Below are 18,087 nucleotides of genomic sequence, written 5' to 3' on the forward strand. Positions count from 1 at the left end.
ACAGTTTTACACTTAAAACAGAACAGAGAATTGGCTTGAATTTGTCAGTAGTCTGATGCTGTTCATTAATTGCTATAATATGGCAGATAGTTTCAAACATGTTATCTGTACACTAACCTTTTTACTCAGAAATCCACATGATGTGAATGACTGTTCTAGTTCACCATAAGTTATGGCTGAGGTTTTTTGAACTATTCACGTGATGCATCATCAGTGTAGAATGGCTGTCGTATTGGTGCCTCAGAAGGAGCACTGTGTGTCTGTGTGTGTGTGTGGGGGGGGGGGGGGTTAAGGGCAATTTAAATGATTTTAATACAATGGAAATATGTCAATGAAGTTGGATGACTTGTCAATTATATTTAGACAAGTTCTAAACTACACACTTGGAGATGTTTTAAGCTGGAAAATGACCAAATGTGAAATATCTGGAAATAACTTTAGGAGCTGCTTTACTTACTTACATGGATAACACGCTCATGGATTGTTCCACATTTTTTTGTATATAGGACACTGACACTGCATGTTGTCACAAGTTTTAACCTATATGGTCCATTTATGATTACCATGCTCTGTTAACAGAGGAATTCTTCCCTTCAGGTCAAAAGCACGGGTTTTTTCTTAATGGCTTTAATTTTTGCATGACAGACTACGAGGCATCAACAACAACAATTATTTACTGCACAACTTGACAAAGGACTTCACAGATCTGTTACAGTTGTTTCAATCAGGCAACTGTGAGAGAGAGTCAAAGGTTAATCTCAAGTCGCATTAAATGGGGTCATCATTTTTTCATGAACATACCCATGATCATAGTGAAATATATATATATATATACACACACATATATATATACACACACACATATATATATATATGTTTCTGGTTCTCACTAACACAAAAATATTTGTCGTTATTTGATAAATAATTTCCAAAATTAGGAAACGAAGTGGACATATTCCAAATGGAGTCTTTTTCAAGTACAGAATTTGTCACCAGCCCTTATGATCTTATGATGCGGCTCGCAGACGGGACAGTCCACTGGAACACAAAGAGGGAATTTTGTTCTCAACTGACCCCAAGCTTGGAATATAGCCACGACTCTACATCAGACGGTTGAAGCTTCAGTTGAAATCATTTCTTATTTTTGAATTAGGCATGTGGATTTCCTACTTCCTGACTTCCTCTGAGACTCCTGAAGACTGAAGACCCTGCAGTGACATGGTCTGAACACACACCCTGCGATGTGGTCAAGTGTATGGATCAGCTATGACGCGTGACACGCAGACAAGTGCTCTCTACTCTCAAACGACCTCACCACATTCGTGTGGCTACTAGGAAGCAGTAACGGCCCCTCCCGCGGCGACCCTCCGCTGCCAGTGGCCCAGCGGACGTTTGCCGGAGAGGAGGAGTCGCCGCGACCCGTCTAGACCCAGCAGGACTCCGAGCAGTGCTCCGGCAGGTCCGTGTCCCGCTCCACACGACAGACCTGTGCCAAAGACGCCGTGTGCTCACCGTCCCCACGCTGCTCTGGGACACTTTGAACTGCGGACGGGGGCTGAACATGCGTCAGTTGTAAGCGCAACGCGCAAAGGACGTTTGATGGATTTCTGCGCCGCAGTCGGACAAGTTGCATCCACAGAAAAGGACTCGACGCCGGAGCAGACGCGCTCTTCTCACCCAAACGCGCCACATTCCCGAACTGCAGCGCACAGTCCCTAATGAAATGGCTGAATAAAGCAACTGCGCCCTGTGCTGATGTGTTAAAGAGCCGAACAGTTGCTCGGACAAGTCGCTTGTTTGTTTTCTTCTCTCTCCAGTTGGTTGTGGAGCGAGGTGTGAGTCGTCACCTGTCAGAGGGAACCGATGAGCTTCCTCAGCGCCCAAAGCCACTAGGGCAGCATTGAAGCCCCTCGGTCATCATACAGAAGTCAGACATGGAGAACGCCAACAGGTCCCACTACCCCGCGATCCTCCACGTGGACTTCGGCCCACTTCTTGACTATATGGAGGATAACGAGACCAACTCTACCGGCGGCGAGCGACCCTCCTCGGGCTGCGTGCAGATCCGCATCCCCCAGGAGCTCTTCCTGGCGCTGGGGCTCATCAGCCTGGTGGAGAACATCCTGGTGATTCTGGCCATCATCAAGAACCGCAACCTGCACTCGCCCATGTACTACTTCATCTGCTGCCTGGCCGTGTCCGACATGCTCGTCAGTGTCAGCAACGTGGTGGAGACCGTGTTCATGCTTCTCCACGACCAGGGCCTGCTGGACCTGCACCCAGGTATGCTGCGCCACCTGGACAACGTCATCGACGTGATGATCTGCAGCTCCGTGGTGTCGTCGCTCTCCTTCCTGTGCACCATCGCCGCGGATCGCTACATCACCATCTTTTACGCGCTGCGCTATCACAGCATCATGACGACGCAGCGCGCCATCGCCATCATCGCGGTGGTGTGGCTGGCCAGCGTCATCGCCAGCATCCTCTTCATCGTGTACCACACCGACAACGCGGTCATCGTGTGCCTCGTCACCTTCTTCTGCACCACGCTGGTGTTCAACGCCGTGTTGTATCTGCACATGTTCCTCCTGGCGCACTTGCATTCGCGGCGCATCGTGGCGTTCCATAAAAACAGGCGACAGACCACGAGCATGAAGGGGGCCATTACCCTCACCATTCTACTGGGGGTCTTCATTTTATGCTGGGGCCCTTTCTTCCTCCACCTCATTCTCATACTCATCTGCCCCACCAACCCCTTCTGCAACTGCTTCTTCCGAAACTTTAACCTTTTCCTCATCCTCATCATCTGTAACTCGCTCATCGACCCGCTGATCTACGCCTACCGCAGCCAGGAGCTGCGTAAAACCCTGCAGGAGCTGGTCCTGTGTTCTTGGTGCTTCGGTGTGTGACAGTTTGTCCATTCAGGGAGAAAAAAAGAGCGAATCGGGCCAGTGTCCCCCGTTTCTTCTTCCTGAATGAAGACCTCCACAGTAGTAGTATTGAGGTTGCTTTTAGCAATGGAAAGAGCTCTATAGATGAAATGTCTTATTCTGATTATGATCAGAAGCTGAAGTACGCGGTGACCAAACACTAATTGAAGACGCTCATGGCGCACAACGCTGAAGACCAAGACTGTACCTCTGTTCAAGACTTTTGCACACGTCACCACCAACATTTGCAGGTTTATGTTGCCTGGTGTCGCGTCACACTCCTCCTGGGTCAGCTTCAAGCACTGTGAAACATCTGAGAGACTCTGAGAAAAGAGTTACAGCTCACTTCTCTGGATCAGAGTAACTGCTCTGAGTTTTATTGTAGTTTATAAAGTCTGACCCTGTGTTCCCCCCTCTGTAAATGAAATTGAATTTTCTAGTATATAAAAGCTCTTTTTGTGTTGGTTTATACCCCTGTCATATACTCTTAAATTAAGCTACTCGTAATTTACACAAAAAAAAAATAAAAGTCGAGAAAAGAAAAAATGCTGAGGAAATATTTTATAGGCCATGATATCTCAGCGCTGCATTTCTCGTTTCATTAAATGACAACTGCCTGTTAGTGTGCTTGTTATTGTTCTATTTCCTTTCTTTAACCTGAGCAAAAGTCTTCATTATGCCAAAAAGGTGATACAATTTCTCACAGAGTTAAAGATCAAATAAGCACTGTTTAACAAAACAGGCTTTAACATGTGTTGAGCTCTAAAGAAATAACTGAGCTCCAGAGTTTGATTATTTTTTCTGTATGGACCCCTGCAGCCTTTAGTCCTAACCTCCATTTAATATTGTTTTAAGATAACTGCCATATTAGTGTGCGGCATCATCCTCTTTACTTGGTGTCGAATGACGAATGTGCTAAATCACATGGGCGCTTGGTAGTCGGCCTGTGGCCCAGTTCATAAGAGGGTTTATGAAAGAAGTTATATCAAAGTGATATATTGTGGAAGTTTGTCTGGTTATTTGAGATTCCAGACAGTGTGGTTTCTTAAAAGAAGTTGATTTAGTTATGTAGATCAACCAAGTCAGACATTAGGCCTGAAGGACTGTGGAAGAGTTTTTGTAAAATACAGATTCAAAAGCAAAACAAAAAACACATAGTAATTTTGTTCGTCTGCACCTGGCTTAGATCTCCAACATGGTTCTAGAAATAGACGCTTGCTATTTTATTTTAATTTCCCCCCCCCACAATCTTACTTTACGCATCCTATAATGTTTTTATCGATCCTATGGATTCCTTGTAAATAGAATGTTCAGTTTCGCTTCAGAAAATTTTTAATGCAGTCATAAATCTGCACTTGAGCCATGAAGTTTAGTTCCCACAAAGTTCTGGGTTTAACCCTCCTATTATCCTTAGGGTCAATTTGACCCCATTCAATGTTTAACATCTCTAAATGAATGGTTAGCAAAACATTTTTTGCTTAATATTTAATGACTTTTCCTAATTCATTGGGGGCACCAGGGTAAAAGTAAAACTGACTTAATAATTATATGTTTTCAATGTCCTGAACACATTTTGTATGTATCTGTGTTCTTTAGGGTCAATTTGACACCATGCTGTTTTAGTTTTATAAAATATATAAGAAGTATAAATTGTTCACTCACATTTGTTTTGGTTGTTGAGGATGATATTGATGTCAAAATAACATGCAATTTTTTTACTTCACATAAATGAAGGGGAACAGATACAAAGATCCCACGACAAGGCTGTCTGCCAACACAAATAGCTACAATTTGTATTTATGCCAATGGTTAGATGATAGAAACCATGATTTGAGATCCATGCATCCATGGTGTCTGTCTGCATGCCTGCCTGTCTGTTTTTGGTGTGGATGTTTTTTTTAATGAATTTTACACCAATGAGACACATTAAAAAAGTTATATATGTATGGCCTGTTTCTAAACCATCAGTAATGTGATTTAAAACTTATTTTGTAGTTTTAAAATATTTTCCATGTCTTCAAGACTTGATAAGATCCAAAATATATGGCCACAAAATTAAAGACCAGTTACCAGTTTGAATGTTTTGGCTGACTGTTGTAAAAATATAGTTTAGTTGTCTGGTATGTAAAAATTATATCATTTAAAATTGAGAAGTACAGAATTTTACTCACTGGTTTGGTGTGATCCCTAAAGTAAACTACATTCATCAGATATTGTAAATGCAGTGGGAACAACAACAAAAAAGAAAGAATCTCTCCCACTCTAAATCGAAAGTGTGTCGTCCAGCTACTGTATAGAAGGAACGTGTGTTGTCTTTCAAGTTTGTTTGTCTCAAATAAAGTGGTCAGCACAAGAAAAAGCTTGGGGCTAATAAATAGTAACGTGCCTCCAATTTTTGGTGTACTTGTTAAACCAAATTTTTCATTTATGTGCACACTAACAAAATAAGAGTCTGTGACCTCTGTTAGAAATGACTGTGCAGTCAACACCGTGGGATGTGTCACAGGCGCCAAATGCGGCGATTGAACGAATTGCTGTTCGTGGTTTTGAATTTAAAAATGTCCATTCATGACAGCTTTTCAGCTATGTCCAAATCATATGCAGATAAGCCGAGACATAACAGTAATACGTTTTAACTAAAACACATCAACATTTTACATAATTTTTTCTCCCTTATAGGAAATATTTATGCAAGACGTCATTTGCTCCCTGCAGACAGAAGGGCCATTGACATATAATACAACAGAGACATTATTGAAGCCTCCATTTTTAAACTCATGATGAGGTTCAGTTGCTGTGACACAAATAGCTGCTATTTTCTTTTTGCGCTCCAACCTTTTTTAAAAATTGCACACCTAATTGTGGAATTTCTGTCTGTCTGTCTTGTGGATGGAGGTTTTTTTGATGCCGTCATAAGAAGGGAAGATCTAAAGAGTCTAGAAACCTGGTTATGAGTTTTATTGTAGATATTCAGACCTCTTTGTTCAACAACCCTGAGTTTAGTTATCTTGCTCATGTTTTGCTATGGACCATACCGTCATACTCAGATCATTTTCCGACACAGTTTTCCATCAATAAATGTCAATTGTCAATGAATTCATAACACAATTAATTACATCAGGAAGCAGACACAGACTTGATGATTATGAAAGCTGATTAGGCCAAAGGATGACCAAAGTGTGAATAATTTGAAGGGAGCAGCATTCCTTCAGTTGGATAGTATGACTTCTTCCTTCACAGCTCTGTTCACAGCAAGGACTAATTTCACCAACTATGGTGATTGAGATTCATCCATATGGCCAGAAAAAACCCATAGTTCTGTCCCACAGTGATCGACACAATCAGTACACAAACAAACCAATTTACTGAAATACAAATCCCCCAAAAATTTGCTTGGCATAAATGTGACCGACCCAAAATTAAAAACACTGAATCAGAATTTTGTTGAAGTCATCCTGGATGGAAAGTGTGTGTGTTTACTTGTATAGGGGCCAAACACAACATGATTATCGCAAGGAACTTTACATTGTGAGGTCAAAACCTTACAATATCACAGAGAAACCCAACAGTTCCAACAAAGAGCAAGCACTTGGTGACCGTGGAGAAACAAAGCCAAGCCTCTCTTTGAAAAGGAAGAAACCTGGTAGCAGTGCAAGACTGCTGGGTCATCTGCCTCGACCTGTTGGGGTGAGATCCAAGAGCCATTTGTTGTCAGGTAAATCCTTCCACCTACTGTGAGCTCACAGAATGGGTACTGATGCAGTTCGGCTCAAGATTCTTTAACACAGCTGGTGGTAAGAGGACAACGGGATGACCCATCTAAAGACTCCCTATTGTCCGGAATGACCTGTGTATTACAGTGGAAAATTAAATTATCAGATTTGACTTTGAGCCCCTAATGTTTACCTCGAAAGTTTCCACCTTTATTTTGAGGGAAACATGAAACTGATTGTTGCATCTCCTCAGAAAAAGCCAAAGTCTGAGGCGAGAAATCGTCCTCTTGGCACATTTATCAAATTATGCACAGAAGATGCTCGCGAGAATTTAGGATTGCAAAAAAGTGTATGAATGGAAACAGCAAAAGAACTACCTCGAATACAAGCTGTATCGCTTTAACCTGTGGATGGGGAAGAGAGCAGTCATTATGAGCATGGGGCTGTTGGTTTTAAGGGATCAGTGTCTGAGGTTAGTGTTGTATGTATGTGCAGTTTTTCAGAAGTCTTAATTTCCTTATCTTTCAGCACTCATTAAATCATATTAAACCACCTTACATTTCACACAAAATTCCAATCAACATGTAGCTAATGAACTTCATCACCGTGGGCATTTAAGCCGTTTTACTAGCCACCCTAACAGGGCAAGTTGTGTTTCATAATTATTGTTATTATTATTGCTGGAAACTAAGTTAAAAGTGATACAAAGTCATATCTCAGTCTTGCTGTCTGAAGTGGCTCACATGCTTCCGTCGTCCACAGCATTTCGTCACAGAAAACATCGCTGAACAAACAATGTCTTTATCCATGAGAACGCAGGGCCCTTTCATCTCTCTCCTGAGAAAAAAAAAGAAGCCTTTTACATTACTAAACATGGAGAAATGATTCTCTGGTCTGTTTTAGGCTGCGCTGTGTAACTCTTAGTTGATGGAATGTTTTTGTGCAGTGTGGCACTTACAATCTGATGTGATCCTTGTTGTGCTTTTTTATTGGTGATACCCGGCCTCATGCATGGGCCAGCATTAACATATGATAACAGTTAATATTAATATTAATATCAAAGTTACCCCAGTGCACCACCCATCAAAGGAAGGGAAATGATAACCAATTTACTGATTCAGTCCAGTGTTCATTTGGGCAGCTATTTTAGATTTAGTCAACATGCGCATCAAAGCATTACATTATTAATACAATTTTACTTTAAAATAAACCGTATTGACTAACTACATAGAGTAACTACATAGGCATGCCAGTCTACTTGTACATCGATACATTTATTGACTACTAATAACCAAAAATCGCAGTTCTGTCGCTCTGAATAAGGGATTCTAACTGCGCGCCAAGAACTTCCGGGAACTATCTGAAGTCTACATGAGTCACATGACGTGGAAGCATTTTGGACTTCCGTTGTCGCGACTCTCTCTCTCAACGGCTCTGCATAAGTCGAACCAAGCGGGGTTTTTTGCCCGAACAAAGAAAACCGCTACGTCAATTTTCAAAATAAAAGCCCGACGCATTACTTCCATTAGTTATAAGGTAGTTCATCTTAATATACTACTTTAAAACGACATTTACATCCATAAAGTTTTTACTGAACACATATGACATTTAAAAAGACTCGTCAACACATGTGTACTTCCTCGTATCAATCACAGAACTCTACTAGTTGCATCGCCTGTCATGAAAGGTCTTTATTTTGAAAACTATAAGCGGACATGGATCTTTCGACGAATCTCTCGAGAATGACTTGACACTTTTTTTGTACCTTGTGATGCTGCAAATGACGGACACAAACAACACGGGGCAACCGCTCATAATAACCGTGAGCGTTAACATAAAATATACTGTACATGCGCCGCTTCCCGCATGATAGATGATATCAACAGCGTGGTAAGCCTCCAGCGACGCCGAACCGCAGCATTAGCTGAAACTAGCATCACAACAACAGGCGAGTGGCTGTTTGCGAGGCTACGAACTAGCTAGCCTCAGCTGGCGGTTGACGTCTGTGCGTTGATGTTGACGAGGTCTTGTACATAGCAGTGATTCACTGTGTCTCCCACTGCACGTGTTGAGCGGTGATGCTCGACACATTATGGACGTTATTAGACTTGACAGGTTATCAGGCTTCAGCCGGTGTTTGTGGCGTGTCTCGGGCTCTTTCCTCGATTGACCCCATGTCCTGAGCTCGATGAACAACGTTCTCAAATTGTCTGTATTGTGATTGTTGCTCAGAAACTGATGCCACATTTGTAGCCATTGGTATCAGTGTTGTTGTAGTCCATCTATTGTCCATCTGAGAGGAGCACATTGCTTTTCACAGGAGTGGTGTATTCTTCACTTTATGCAATTTGATTTACAGTCTGCTTGGTCTTTTGGTGTTTTGTTAGATTTGCATGCAACATGTATTTGTAAACATTTACTTATCTACCTGTTTTCTTTTTCTTTAATAGCTCTGGGAATTCATAATAACACTTCACACTTAGTCACAACCTTGCAGACACAATAGCTACCTGGCCACGATCCTGTCCGTCTTCCTGCTTCGATTTACTAACACAAATGAAGGGACATTAACAAAGCTCTCATTGTGACCTATGCATTTTTTCTTCTCCAGATGTAGCCAATGAAATGGCGTATGATGAGAGACTTGCACTTTTCCGCCAAACCCGCCTCAATCCCTTCGATCGGGGAGAGGAAGAAGATGGTCCCCAAGGAGGCCGGACGCCCCCGCAGCACGGTAAAGTCTGCTCCACTTTATGGTCGCAGTGATTTATAATTTACTGCAGAACCGAGAAGTGCAAATTAAGTAATTTATTAATTTATTAATCAAGTGTAATTCTTTGGACAGTTTTGGTGATTGTCCTCCTGCATCATCAGTGCTTCACTAATGGGGCGGAAAGAATTGACAAAGTTTATTCTGGAGACTGACCAGAATATTGCTTTTCCTGCATTATATTTTCTCATTATTTTTTCCATTTTACTTGTCTGGTGGTTACAGAGACCTCATTATTAGACATGACTGCAACTGGACCTGATAGGACTCAAGCACACTACAACTCAGTGTTTCCCCTACCATTGAATTGACGGGGTGCCCCGCCCCTCCAACGGCTACCGTTGGGAAAAAAAGGAAAAAAAATATGTCAAGATTTATTTTTGTATTTTACATATATTGCCAAGCAGAAGTCATTTAATGGCACTTTCTTTATACATCTTATTCCTCATTTCTGCATAGAAGATTGTGGATGAACAGATTTTGACAAATTTTTACTCTGGCTTTTACACTGGTCTAGAAAAAATCCTAATACATAAAGAACGATAACACCGGGCAGTTGTGAGTAACTCTTATCGTATAGAAAAGGAAGTTGGAAATACTGTGGCTGAACCAGAGGAAATGAAGATCTTAAGTAAGCAGAACCATACTGACGCTTCCTGTATTTTTTGGATATAGGAATTTAATAGATTTAAATCATTTTGACGCGTTGATTTCACTCTGCCTTGTTGGCCTTTGTCTGTCTGGCACTGAGCAGCTGGATTAATTGAACATGTTTTTTTCCGAGGTGTATGCAGGTAAAATTTTTCTAAAAGATGAAGTTTGGTAAAATATATCATATATGTAGCATGCTTTACTATGTAGCATTGAAAAGATTATAAATTGAAAGGCTTGTGTTTTTTCAGTTCCTCTGATGATTTCAACTCAGCTCAATGTTGCTTGATTTTTGTTATGTTTATATAATTTTTCTAAAAACTTGAAGGATTCACTGTTGATACCTGTTGGGTATGAGCAGAGTGTCTTTAAGTAAATTAGGCACAGATTTTATTTGACATGAACAGGGTTGTGTGGATCACTCATTGTATAATTTGCCTTTTTTCCTGTCTATTTTCCTTTATAATATTTTCATGTAGACAAACAAAATCTCAAAAAAGTGTTTACTGAAAATCAAACATCGAATTGTGAAAAGAATTGAAGCTGCTAAAAACTTTTTTTTGGGAAAGTGCTGCTTAAGACAACATCATACAGTGCTCCGCGGTGTAATACCAGCGGGGGGCAGTAAAAACAAATGACTTGCAGTCTAATGAGGTTCAGTACAACACTTCAAATCCCAGCTGTAAAATTGCACCAGAGTCATATTCACACACCTCTTATACAGGTTTAACAATAACAGTAGATTGTATTAAGATTGTGTTTATTACAGGGTTATTTTAAGGGATTGCATTAGACTTCACATTTGATATCTTCCTACTATAGTACAACACATAATTCAGTATTCTTCAGTTGTTCGCAGTTTTATATTAACTTACTGTGTTCATGTCTAAAATTAAACCTCTAGTCTATTAATGCGACTCTCAGCCATGTTCACCCACTCTTACAGTTTCTCCTTGAGCCTAAGTAATATTTTCATCATATAATTACGATATTGGAGAAATAACTTTTGCACACCTTAGTGAAAATTGCAAAATTGTATTATTTCACTCAGTGTGGAAAAATTAGGCCAATTGTTAAATGTAAGTCATAACCAATATGGATCAAAATCATTTTACATTGGTCAGAACTTTGTTGAATCAAATCATACAGCACAGGTATAGACAAACATCTGTGTTGTACCACAGGTGAGATACCTTTTTGGACAAAAACAGTAAATGGTAGCTGCAGTGATAGTTCATGTATAGAAGAAGTTAAGCACAGTGAATTTGTAACAGATTGTGAACATTTGATCGTAACATAGCGATGAGTTCATTCCATTAAATGAGCAGCAGTTTGAATCACTCAGTACGAGACCGTCTTGTCAGCTGTCTTGGTTACACATTACCAGAACTTATGAGACAATTGCCCATGATTCCTTCAGTTGTCCTTTTTGTGCAGTTTTCCTTCTTGGAGACTTCTTGAGTGTTTGTGATTGTCTTGAGTGACCACAGTCACTCAGATAATCACTGACAGTCAGTCATTCGGGGTGAAATTAGCATACGTGACTGAGTGGACTTACAGGACGACCACAGTGTGATTATAAGAAGAACAGTGCTTTATGCCACGTTGCCCTCTTTTCCTTTTAGAAGCAAGACCTGAGCTGTACTTTGGCAGCAGAACCCACAGTTCAGATCGAACCATGGATCTTGGTCTAGCTGAGGATCACTTCTCAAGGCCTATGGTGAGTAAAGCATTGTTTCCGCTTTTCGTCTCAACTTCAAATTACTTAGCACAGTAAATTAAATTGATTTATCTTGTAAAACTAAGATTATTCATATACAAAACGTCCTCCTCTTTTTGCTGCATGTTTAGACTTGGCTCTTCTTCTTCTGTTCCAGGGCTCTTTTGTGGCGTCCGACATCGAACACCTGAAACAGGCCATAGAGGAGTGTAAGAAGCTGATCTTGGAGCTGCCAGAACATTCAGAGAGACAGAAGGACACCGTGGTGAAACTTATACACCTTCGTCTCAAGCTGCAGGAGCTAAAGGTTGGAACTCAGGGGTGGACGTAGAAGGGGATAACATGAGGTTGTTGATGTTGCTGTCCCAGTTGGAGTTGAAGAAATTCTAAATTGACTAATTGACTAATTTTACTTGCATGTTTTCAAGTTTGTGGTACACACAACTGCACAAATGTTTGCATTCACATGCTTTGTTTATGTAATGTGCTGTATTTCTGGAGAGCCATCACCTAAAATGAATGAATGAAAATTTTGAATTTAAGACAACAATTTCTTCGCCTCATATCACTGGAAAAACTGTCTGAGCAGCGTGCATGCGATGTGTCCGACTGATTACTGTTAACCAACCAGAAATGTAACAGTGACGCACAAGAAGAACTTAGGCGCCACCTGTTGTATCATTTATCATTTCTTATCGGCCACATCGTCTTATATAGATGTGTTTGACCATGTCATGTGAAGCAGCTGAATGTATAATACAATGTGGTATTTTTCCAGAGCACTTTGTGTTGAATAAAAATTCAGCAGATTTAGGTTGATCAGACTTTTGTTTTGTAATGAATAGAAGTGGAATAGATAGAATATACAACCCTAACCCAATGGGTGAAAATTCTGCATATTTAAATGTTACTACATTTGTATCAGATTAAAATCTGTTGGAAAAATAGACATGTTAACACCTATGGTATAATAAAAAAAATGTAGGCAATAGTATCACTGTATGCACATCATCATATTGCCCTTGACAACCATAAATGAACCTTCTGACTACTACAACTTCACTGAACTTTGTTTTTGAACTTTGTCCCTTGAAAGGACCCTGAAGAAGATGAGCCTAATCTGAGAATCCTGCTGGAGCACCGCTTCTCCAAGGAAAAGAGCAAAAGCGTGAAACAGACGTGTGACAAGTGTAGCGCTATCATCTGGGGCCTTATCCAGACTTGGTATACTTGCACAGGTGAGACACTCCTGTCTGATACAGCACTGGAGTTAATATTATCCTACAAGTCATTTCAACAGTTTGACGTAAGAGAAAATGTCGGTGTCCATGCAATGTTTTACTCACTGGAGCCAAACGTTCCCTGTATGTGGTCTTAAAAACTCCAGTGACACACTCACACAATGTCACTTTGTCAAATTATTTTACAATACATTATCACACTATGTAATAATCTATTTCCTCTGTCAGGTTGTTATTACCGTTGCCATAGTAAGTGTATGAACCTGATCACTAAGCCCTGTGTGAGGTCAAAGGTCAGCCACCTGTCAGAGTACGAGCTCAGCATCTGCCCTGAAATAGGACTCGACCGACAAGACTACCGGTGTGCAGAATGTCGCACACCTATTTCCCTGAGTGAGTATGGATACCCTCCTGTTGCTGTCAAAAATCTAAGACTTGGGTCATCAAAACCTATCAAATCAAATCGTATTGTATTCCTTAGCCCAGCCCACGTTTTACCTTGTTTCCCCTCCTGAGAAAGTGGTTTAGAAACTGTTGCTCATCACCGCAATCAACCACAATACATTTGCTGATTGTAATCTAGTGTTTTCTGTCTGAGTGATGAAGTTACATAAGGTTGTTCTATTCATCTTCAGATCGATGTTTTTGCAACGTGTACTGAGAGACTGCTGTGCTGTATTAATCTTGTAGGGGGCGTGCCAAGTGAGGCCAGACAGTGTGACTACACAGGCCAGTATTACTGCAGCACATGCCACTGGAACGACACAGCCATCATCCCAGCTCGTGTCATCCACAACTGGGAGTTTGAACAACGCAAGGTACCCTTCACTGCTACAGCAAAAAAACATGTAAAAACATCCTGTCATCTAACATGTGTGAATGAAGGACAGTTCTTGTCAAGTTACATCCCTTCGAACAGAAAATGTGGGTTTACCGGACACGTGTTTAAAGAGGATTTTTGTCATTTGATGAAACTGCTGCTGAAACAGAATCATATCTGCAACTGTTCTCCTCCGTGTGATTACCCAATGACAGAATTACGTACAATTTTGAATGTGAGAGTCAATTTACTACTCATAAGAACAGCCTGTGAAATCGTAACTCAAGGGGGAGTTGGCTTAATGTAGTTTAAACATCAAATACCATTTTGATTTGTAATAGAAATGCCCGTTTATGAAAGTCTGTCCGCGTTTGACTTAGTTTCAAGTTTAGCACAGATCAGGAGGAGTGTTGCGAATGCAGGTCAGATGATCCGCATTGCCCAAGACAGGCTGTCCACCAAGGTTTAACCCATGTCACTGTGTTGGTATGAAAGGTGCATAAGCGTGTTAATGTGGGCGTACTTGGAGAGTGCGTGATCTGACAGTGTGTGTCCTCTTCAGGTATGTCGCTCCTCAATGCGCTACCTGGCCCTGATGATGTCACGACCTGTGCTGAGGCTGAAAGAAATCAACCCTCTGCTATTCAACTTTGTGGAGGAGCTCGTGGAGATTAGGGTGGGGAGCATCACTCTGTTGAAGGCTGTTGGTAAAGACCCAGCAAGAAATAGTGGAGTTTGAAGTAAAATGAGATACATTGTTGTAGTCGTTTTTGACACCTACATTCTCAGTTTTAGCCTGGACTCATTGACTCTGTGTTCATAGTTGCTGACCTTTTAAATCAAGTACTTCTCGCACATACAGGGAGAGAGGAAATCTATTGCTACTGTGCATTAAGTGGGACTGACAGCAACATGTGTGTTAATGTGTTTTCCTTTACAGAAACTTCGTCAGGATATTCTGTTGATGAAACCCTATTTTATTACCTGTAAAGAAGCAATGGAGGAGCGGCTGCTTTTACAGGTCAGCAACTATTGACAGCATCTATTTACCACAAATAAAATGATTTGTGCTCTTATCAATGTCATCTACAGTACAGTGGCTTGTGTAACCCATAAGCAATATGTTACAACAGCTCCACTGTGTGGTAGAAGTGGAGAGCATGTGCGGAATCACAGACTTTTGCTGATTTAAAAAAGACTTGTTGAGACAGTGATTAGTTAGTCTTGACTGTTCAAGTTCAGTATAAACTCAAAATCAAGTATTTCAGAACCTGATGTATGTATGCATGAGGATTTTTTTTAATTGTTAAGAAGCCATTATGACAGAGAATAAACGGTAAAATATGTTCACAAACAAATTTAAAAGAAAAGAAATTGTTGGACGTGTTTGTTGCCCTCATGAAATAGTGTAGTCTGTTTTTCTCAGCAAGGTTAGATCTCATGGTGTGCAAGTTGCCTGCATGTATCCTAAATCCATTTCTATCAACAGTTTTCAACTGTGTCTGTGTTCTCCAGCTACAAGATCGGCAGCACTTTGTGGAGAACGATGACATGTACTCACTACAGGATTTAATCGACATCTTCAGTGGCAGACTCAGCTGTTCCCTCACAGAGATCCACACTACTTTTGCGAAGCACATCAAACTAGACTGTGAGGTGAGCTCGTATAAAAAAGACAAAGGTCAAGTCTGGTGAAACTGCTGACTTCTCTTTAGCTGTTTTCAGACATGAGTTTGCCTTTCACATATGACAAAGGCAGCTACAAAGGAGTTGGACAAGTTCACAACAGCAGGAACATTTCCGAAACATTCTCTGACATCTGGGTAGAACATGCAGGAGGCAGGACATGATGATACTTATGCCGCAGAAAGCAGTGTTTTCATTTACATTCATCAACAAGGCCTCTTGCTCGCTGTAAATCTTTCAGATAATGTTTTGCTATATTCACACGTGGGCTCACTCGGACATTCTCCGGAGGTTTTTCTGGGGGGCTGGCTTCTGAAAAGTTCCAGAAAATGTCTGGAGCAACATTTGCAGACATTTGCATTCTCACAGACTGCCCCTCTGGAAAATTTCAGGAAAATGTTTGGACTTCAGTAGATGTCTGAAAGCAGCTTTTGTTAGGAAGTCTTCCCACCCCCTTTTAGGTTATAGAGATCATGCAATCTTCGAAAAATTGACTTTCTGTTCCCTTTTGTGATTGTGTATATGTAGCGTTGTCAGGCCAAAGGATTTGTGTGTGAGCTGTGTAAGGAGGGAGACATCCTGTTCCCTTTTGACAGTCACACATCCGTCTGCCACGACTGCTCCGCTGTCTTCCACAGGTTAGTCACCAACCGCCAGTTATAAAATTGTTCATTGATTAAAATGAACCTTTAAAAACATTTTTGAAGAAAAATGTAACCTTGTAGTTGCTACCAGTAACCTCCAGTTACTGGGTTAATGTAGTCTAAGTTAACATACCTTTAAACTGCATCCAGAGAAATGAGAAATGAAGGAATTTGTTTATCCAACTCAACTGGTAGCAGAATCATTTTTTCCAGATTGTACTAGCCTCAAAAATAAAAAAGATCAAGGATCAGTTATGCTCTAATGATCAAGTGCAATCAAATTGTTTGTGTTTGTTATGTCTCTTTAGAGATTGTTACTATGACAACTCCACAACTTGCCCGCGATGTTCCCGAATGACCGAGCGCAAGCAGGACGAGGTGTCAGAGGTGAAAGATTCATAACTCTGTAGAGGACCGCAGGATATTACAGGAGGTTGCACTTCGCCTCATGTTGAGTTCATGTCAAAGTCTTTCTGCCTTTGTCTTAGCTTTTTTGTGTGTGTATGTTTAAACTGTAGTGTCTTCCTGTGCACTACATTATGAAGCATGGTACTTAAAAACCCCATCTGGAAATGAATGTATAAATAGATATTTTTTAGCAAAATCACACTGTAATTGGGTGTACTGAACACTGTAGGTATGCTTGTGAGGTATTCACATTAGAGTTTGTGTTTGCTTTTATAAATGTACAAAATAAATGCCGGACATTGAAAAGCTACCTGGAAGTAGGTGATTGTTCAGTACATGCAGGAGTTATATAGTATATTCATCTCTACAATTCTCGACTGCATTAACCTATACAGCCAACTTCGCTGAATACTTAACTTTTAGGTTGCTATATACAACAGCAGTGAATTTTATCGAGTGTATCTTCAGCCTCCAAAGACAAAATTGCAAAACTATTATGACCAGAAATTTTGTTAACTTATTTGTTGGTTGTTATTTTTTTAGGTCATGTAAATTATTATTACGTTATTAAAAGGCAGTGTTCAGTTTCCTTACAATAACTTAACCTTTTCCTTATAATATATTGATTAAATCTGTTAGATTTTGTGATCATAACATCACTGCAACTTCTTTTTTTAAGATTTTTTTACACATTCTATCATAAGTTCCAACACTGTTTGTTTCACAAGTGCTGACCCTAAAGCAGTCTGCTCTCATCCTCCGACCGTGTCACATGACTTAATTCCTTTCAGGGCCATTATCTGTTGATCTGGTTAACATTTCATAACATTTTTAGGCCTTAAAACAACATCACTTTGTAGCATCCTCTTTGCACATTACCACACAAGTCATACAATTGTTTGACAATAATTTATCTCCATTAAAACCATAATTTTTAATTATTGTATATAAGAAAAGCATGTATTACCAGTACATTTCATTGTTAATTAGAATAGAAAATGAATTCAAAATTAATTTCAGACCGTATTATCTGTGTTTACTCTGCTTCGGTTCAGTGCAGTGTGTAGTGAATAGACGTGGATACTCATGAACAATGTGTGCCTAAGATTTTCAGGTAACGTACAGCTGTTAAAATCATGTTAATGGTTTTCGGTCCTAAAGTATCTATAGCACATTTTGTCAGGATATGACCAAGATGTTAAGTGACAACTTTGGTAATGTGAAAATGTTGACCTCATGTTTTTTGTTTTAAAAACAGTGACTTTTGACTGCCCTGTTGTCAAGTCATGTGGAGTAAAGCATGAATAAAGTAATGAAGTATATTAAGGCTGCAGTGTTGTGTTATAGTTGAGTTCAAATTTCACCTATTGATTGATGGATCATGACACATTGAGCCCCAGTGGCACAAATGTGTAAGCAGTTTTATATTCTGCTCTGCCGTTTATTTTAACAACAATACATCATATTTTCTTTGCTGATAAAGTTTCATATGCAAAATCTAAAC

At 40.3% G+C, this 18,087-nt stretch overlaps 2 protein-coding genes across 6 annotated transcripts; both read left to right on the forward strand.

Moving 5' to 3' along the window:
• Nucleotides 1–889: 889 nt before the first annotated feature.
• On the forward strand, nucleotides 890–5,290 carry mc1r (melanocortin 1 receptor). The gene has a single exon (XM_035629391.2). The coding sequence runs from the start codon at nucleotides 1,935–1,937 to the stop codon at nucleotides 2,907–2,909; it is 975 nt and encodes a 324-aa protein (XP_035485284.1). The 5' UTR covers nucleotides 890–1,934; the 3' UTR covers nucleotides 2,910–5,290.
• Nucleotides 5,291–8,372: 3,082 nt separating this feature from the next.
• def8 (differentially expressed in FDCP 8 homolog) lies at nucleotides 8,373–17,909 on the forward strand. Of its 5 annotated transcripts, none has more exons than XM_035629390.2 (12): nucleotides 8,373–8,465; nucleotides 9,255–9,377; nucleotides 11,690–11,784; nucleotides 11,942–12,091; nucleotides 12,881–13,022; nucleotides 13,254–13,418; nucleotides 13,716–13,843; nucleotides 14,408–14,521; nucleotides 14,786–14,866; nucleotides 15,361–15,501; nucleotides 16,060–16,169; nucleotides 16,484–17,909. In XM_035629390.2, exons 2-12 carry the CDS (start codon nucleotides 9,269–9,271, stop codon nucleotides 16,575–16,577), a joined length of 1,329 nt encoding a protein of 442 aa, XP_035485283.2. In that variant the 5' UTR covers nucleotides 8,373–8,465; nucleotides 9,255–9,268; the 3' UTR covers nucleotides 16,578–17,909. The 5 variants fall into 5 exon arrangements, 4 of the variants coding, with proteins under 4 accessions (XP_035485283.2, XP_035485282.2, XP_035485281.2 ...); XM_035629389.2 differs by having other exon boundaries at nucleotides 8,378–8,533; XM_035629387.2 differs by having other exon boundaries at nucleotides 8,385–8,591.
• Nucleotides 17,910–18,087: the final 178 nt, after the last annotated feature.

The sequence above is a fragment of the Scophthalmus maximus genome, chromosome 4, assembly GCF_022379125.1.
Source record: "Scophthalmus maximus strain ysfricsl-2021 chromosome 4, ASM2237912v1, whole genome shotgun sequence".
Classification (NCBI taxonomy): domain Eukaryota; kingdom Metazoa; phylum Chordata; class Actinopteri; order Pleuronectiformes; family Scophthalmidae; genus Scophthalmus; species Scophthalmus maximus.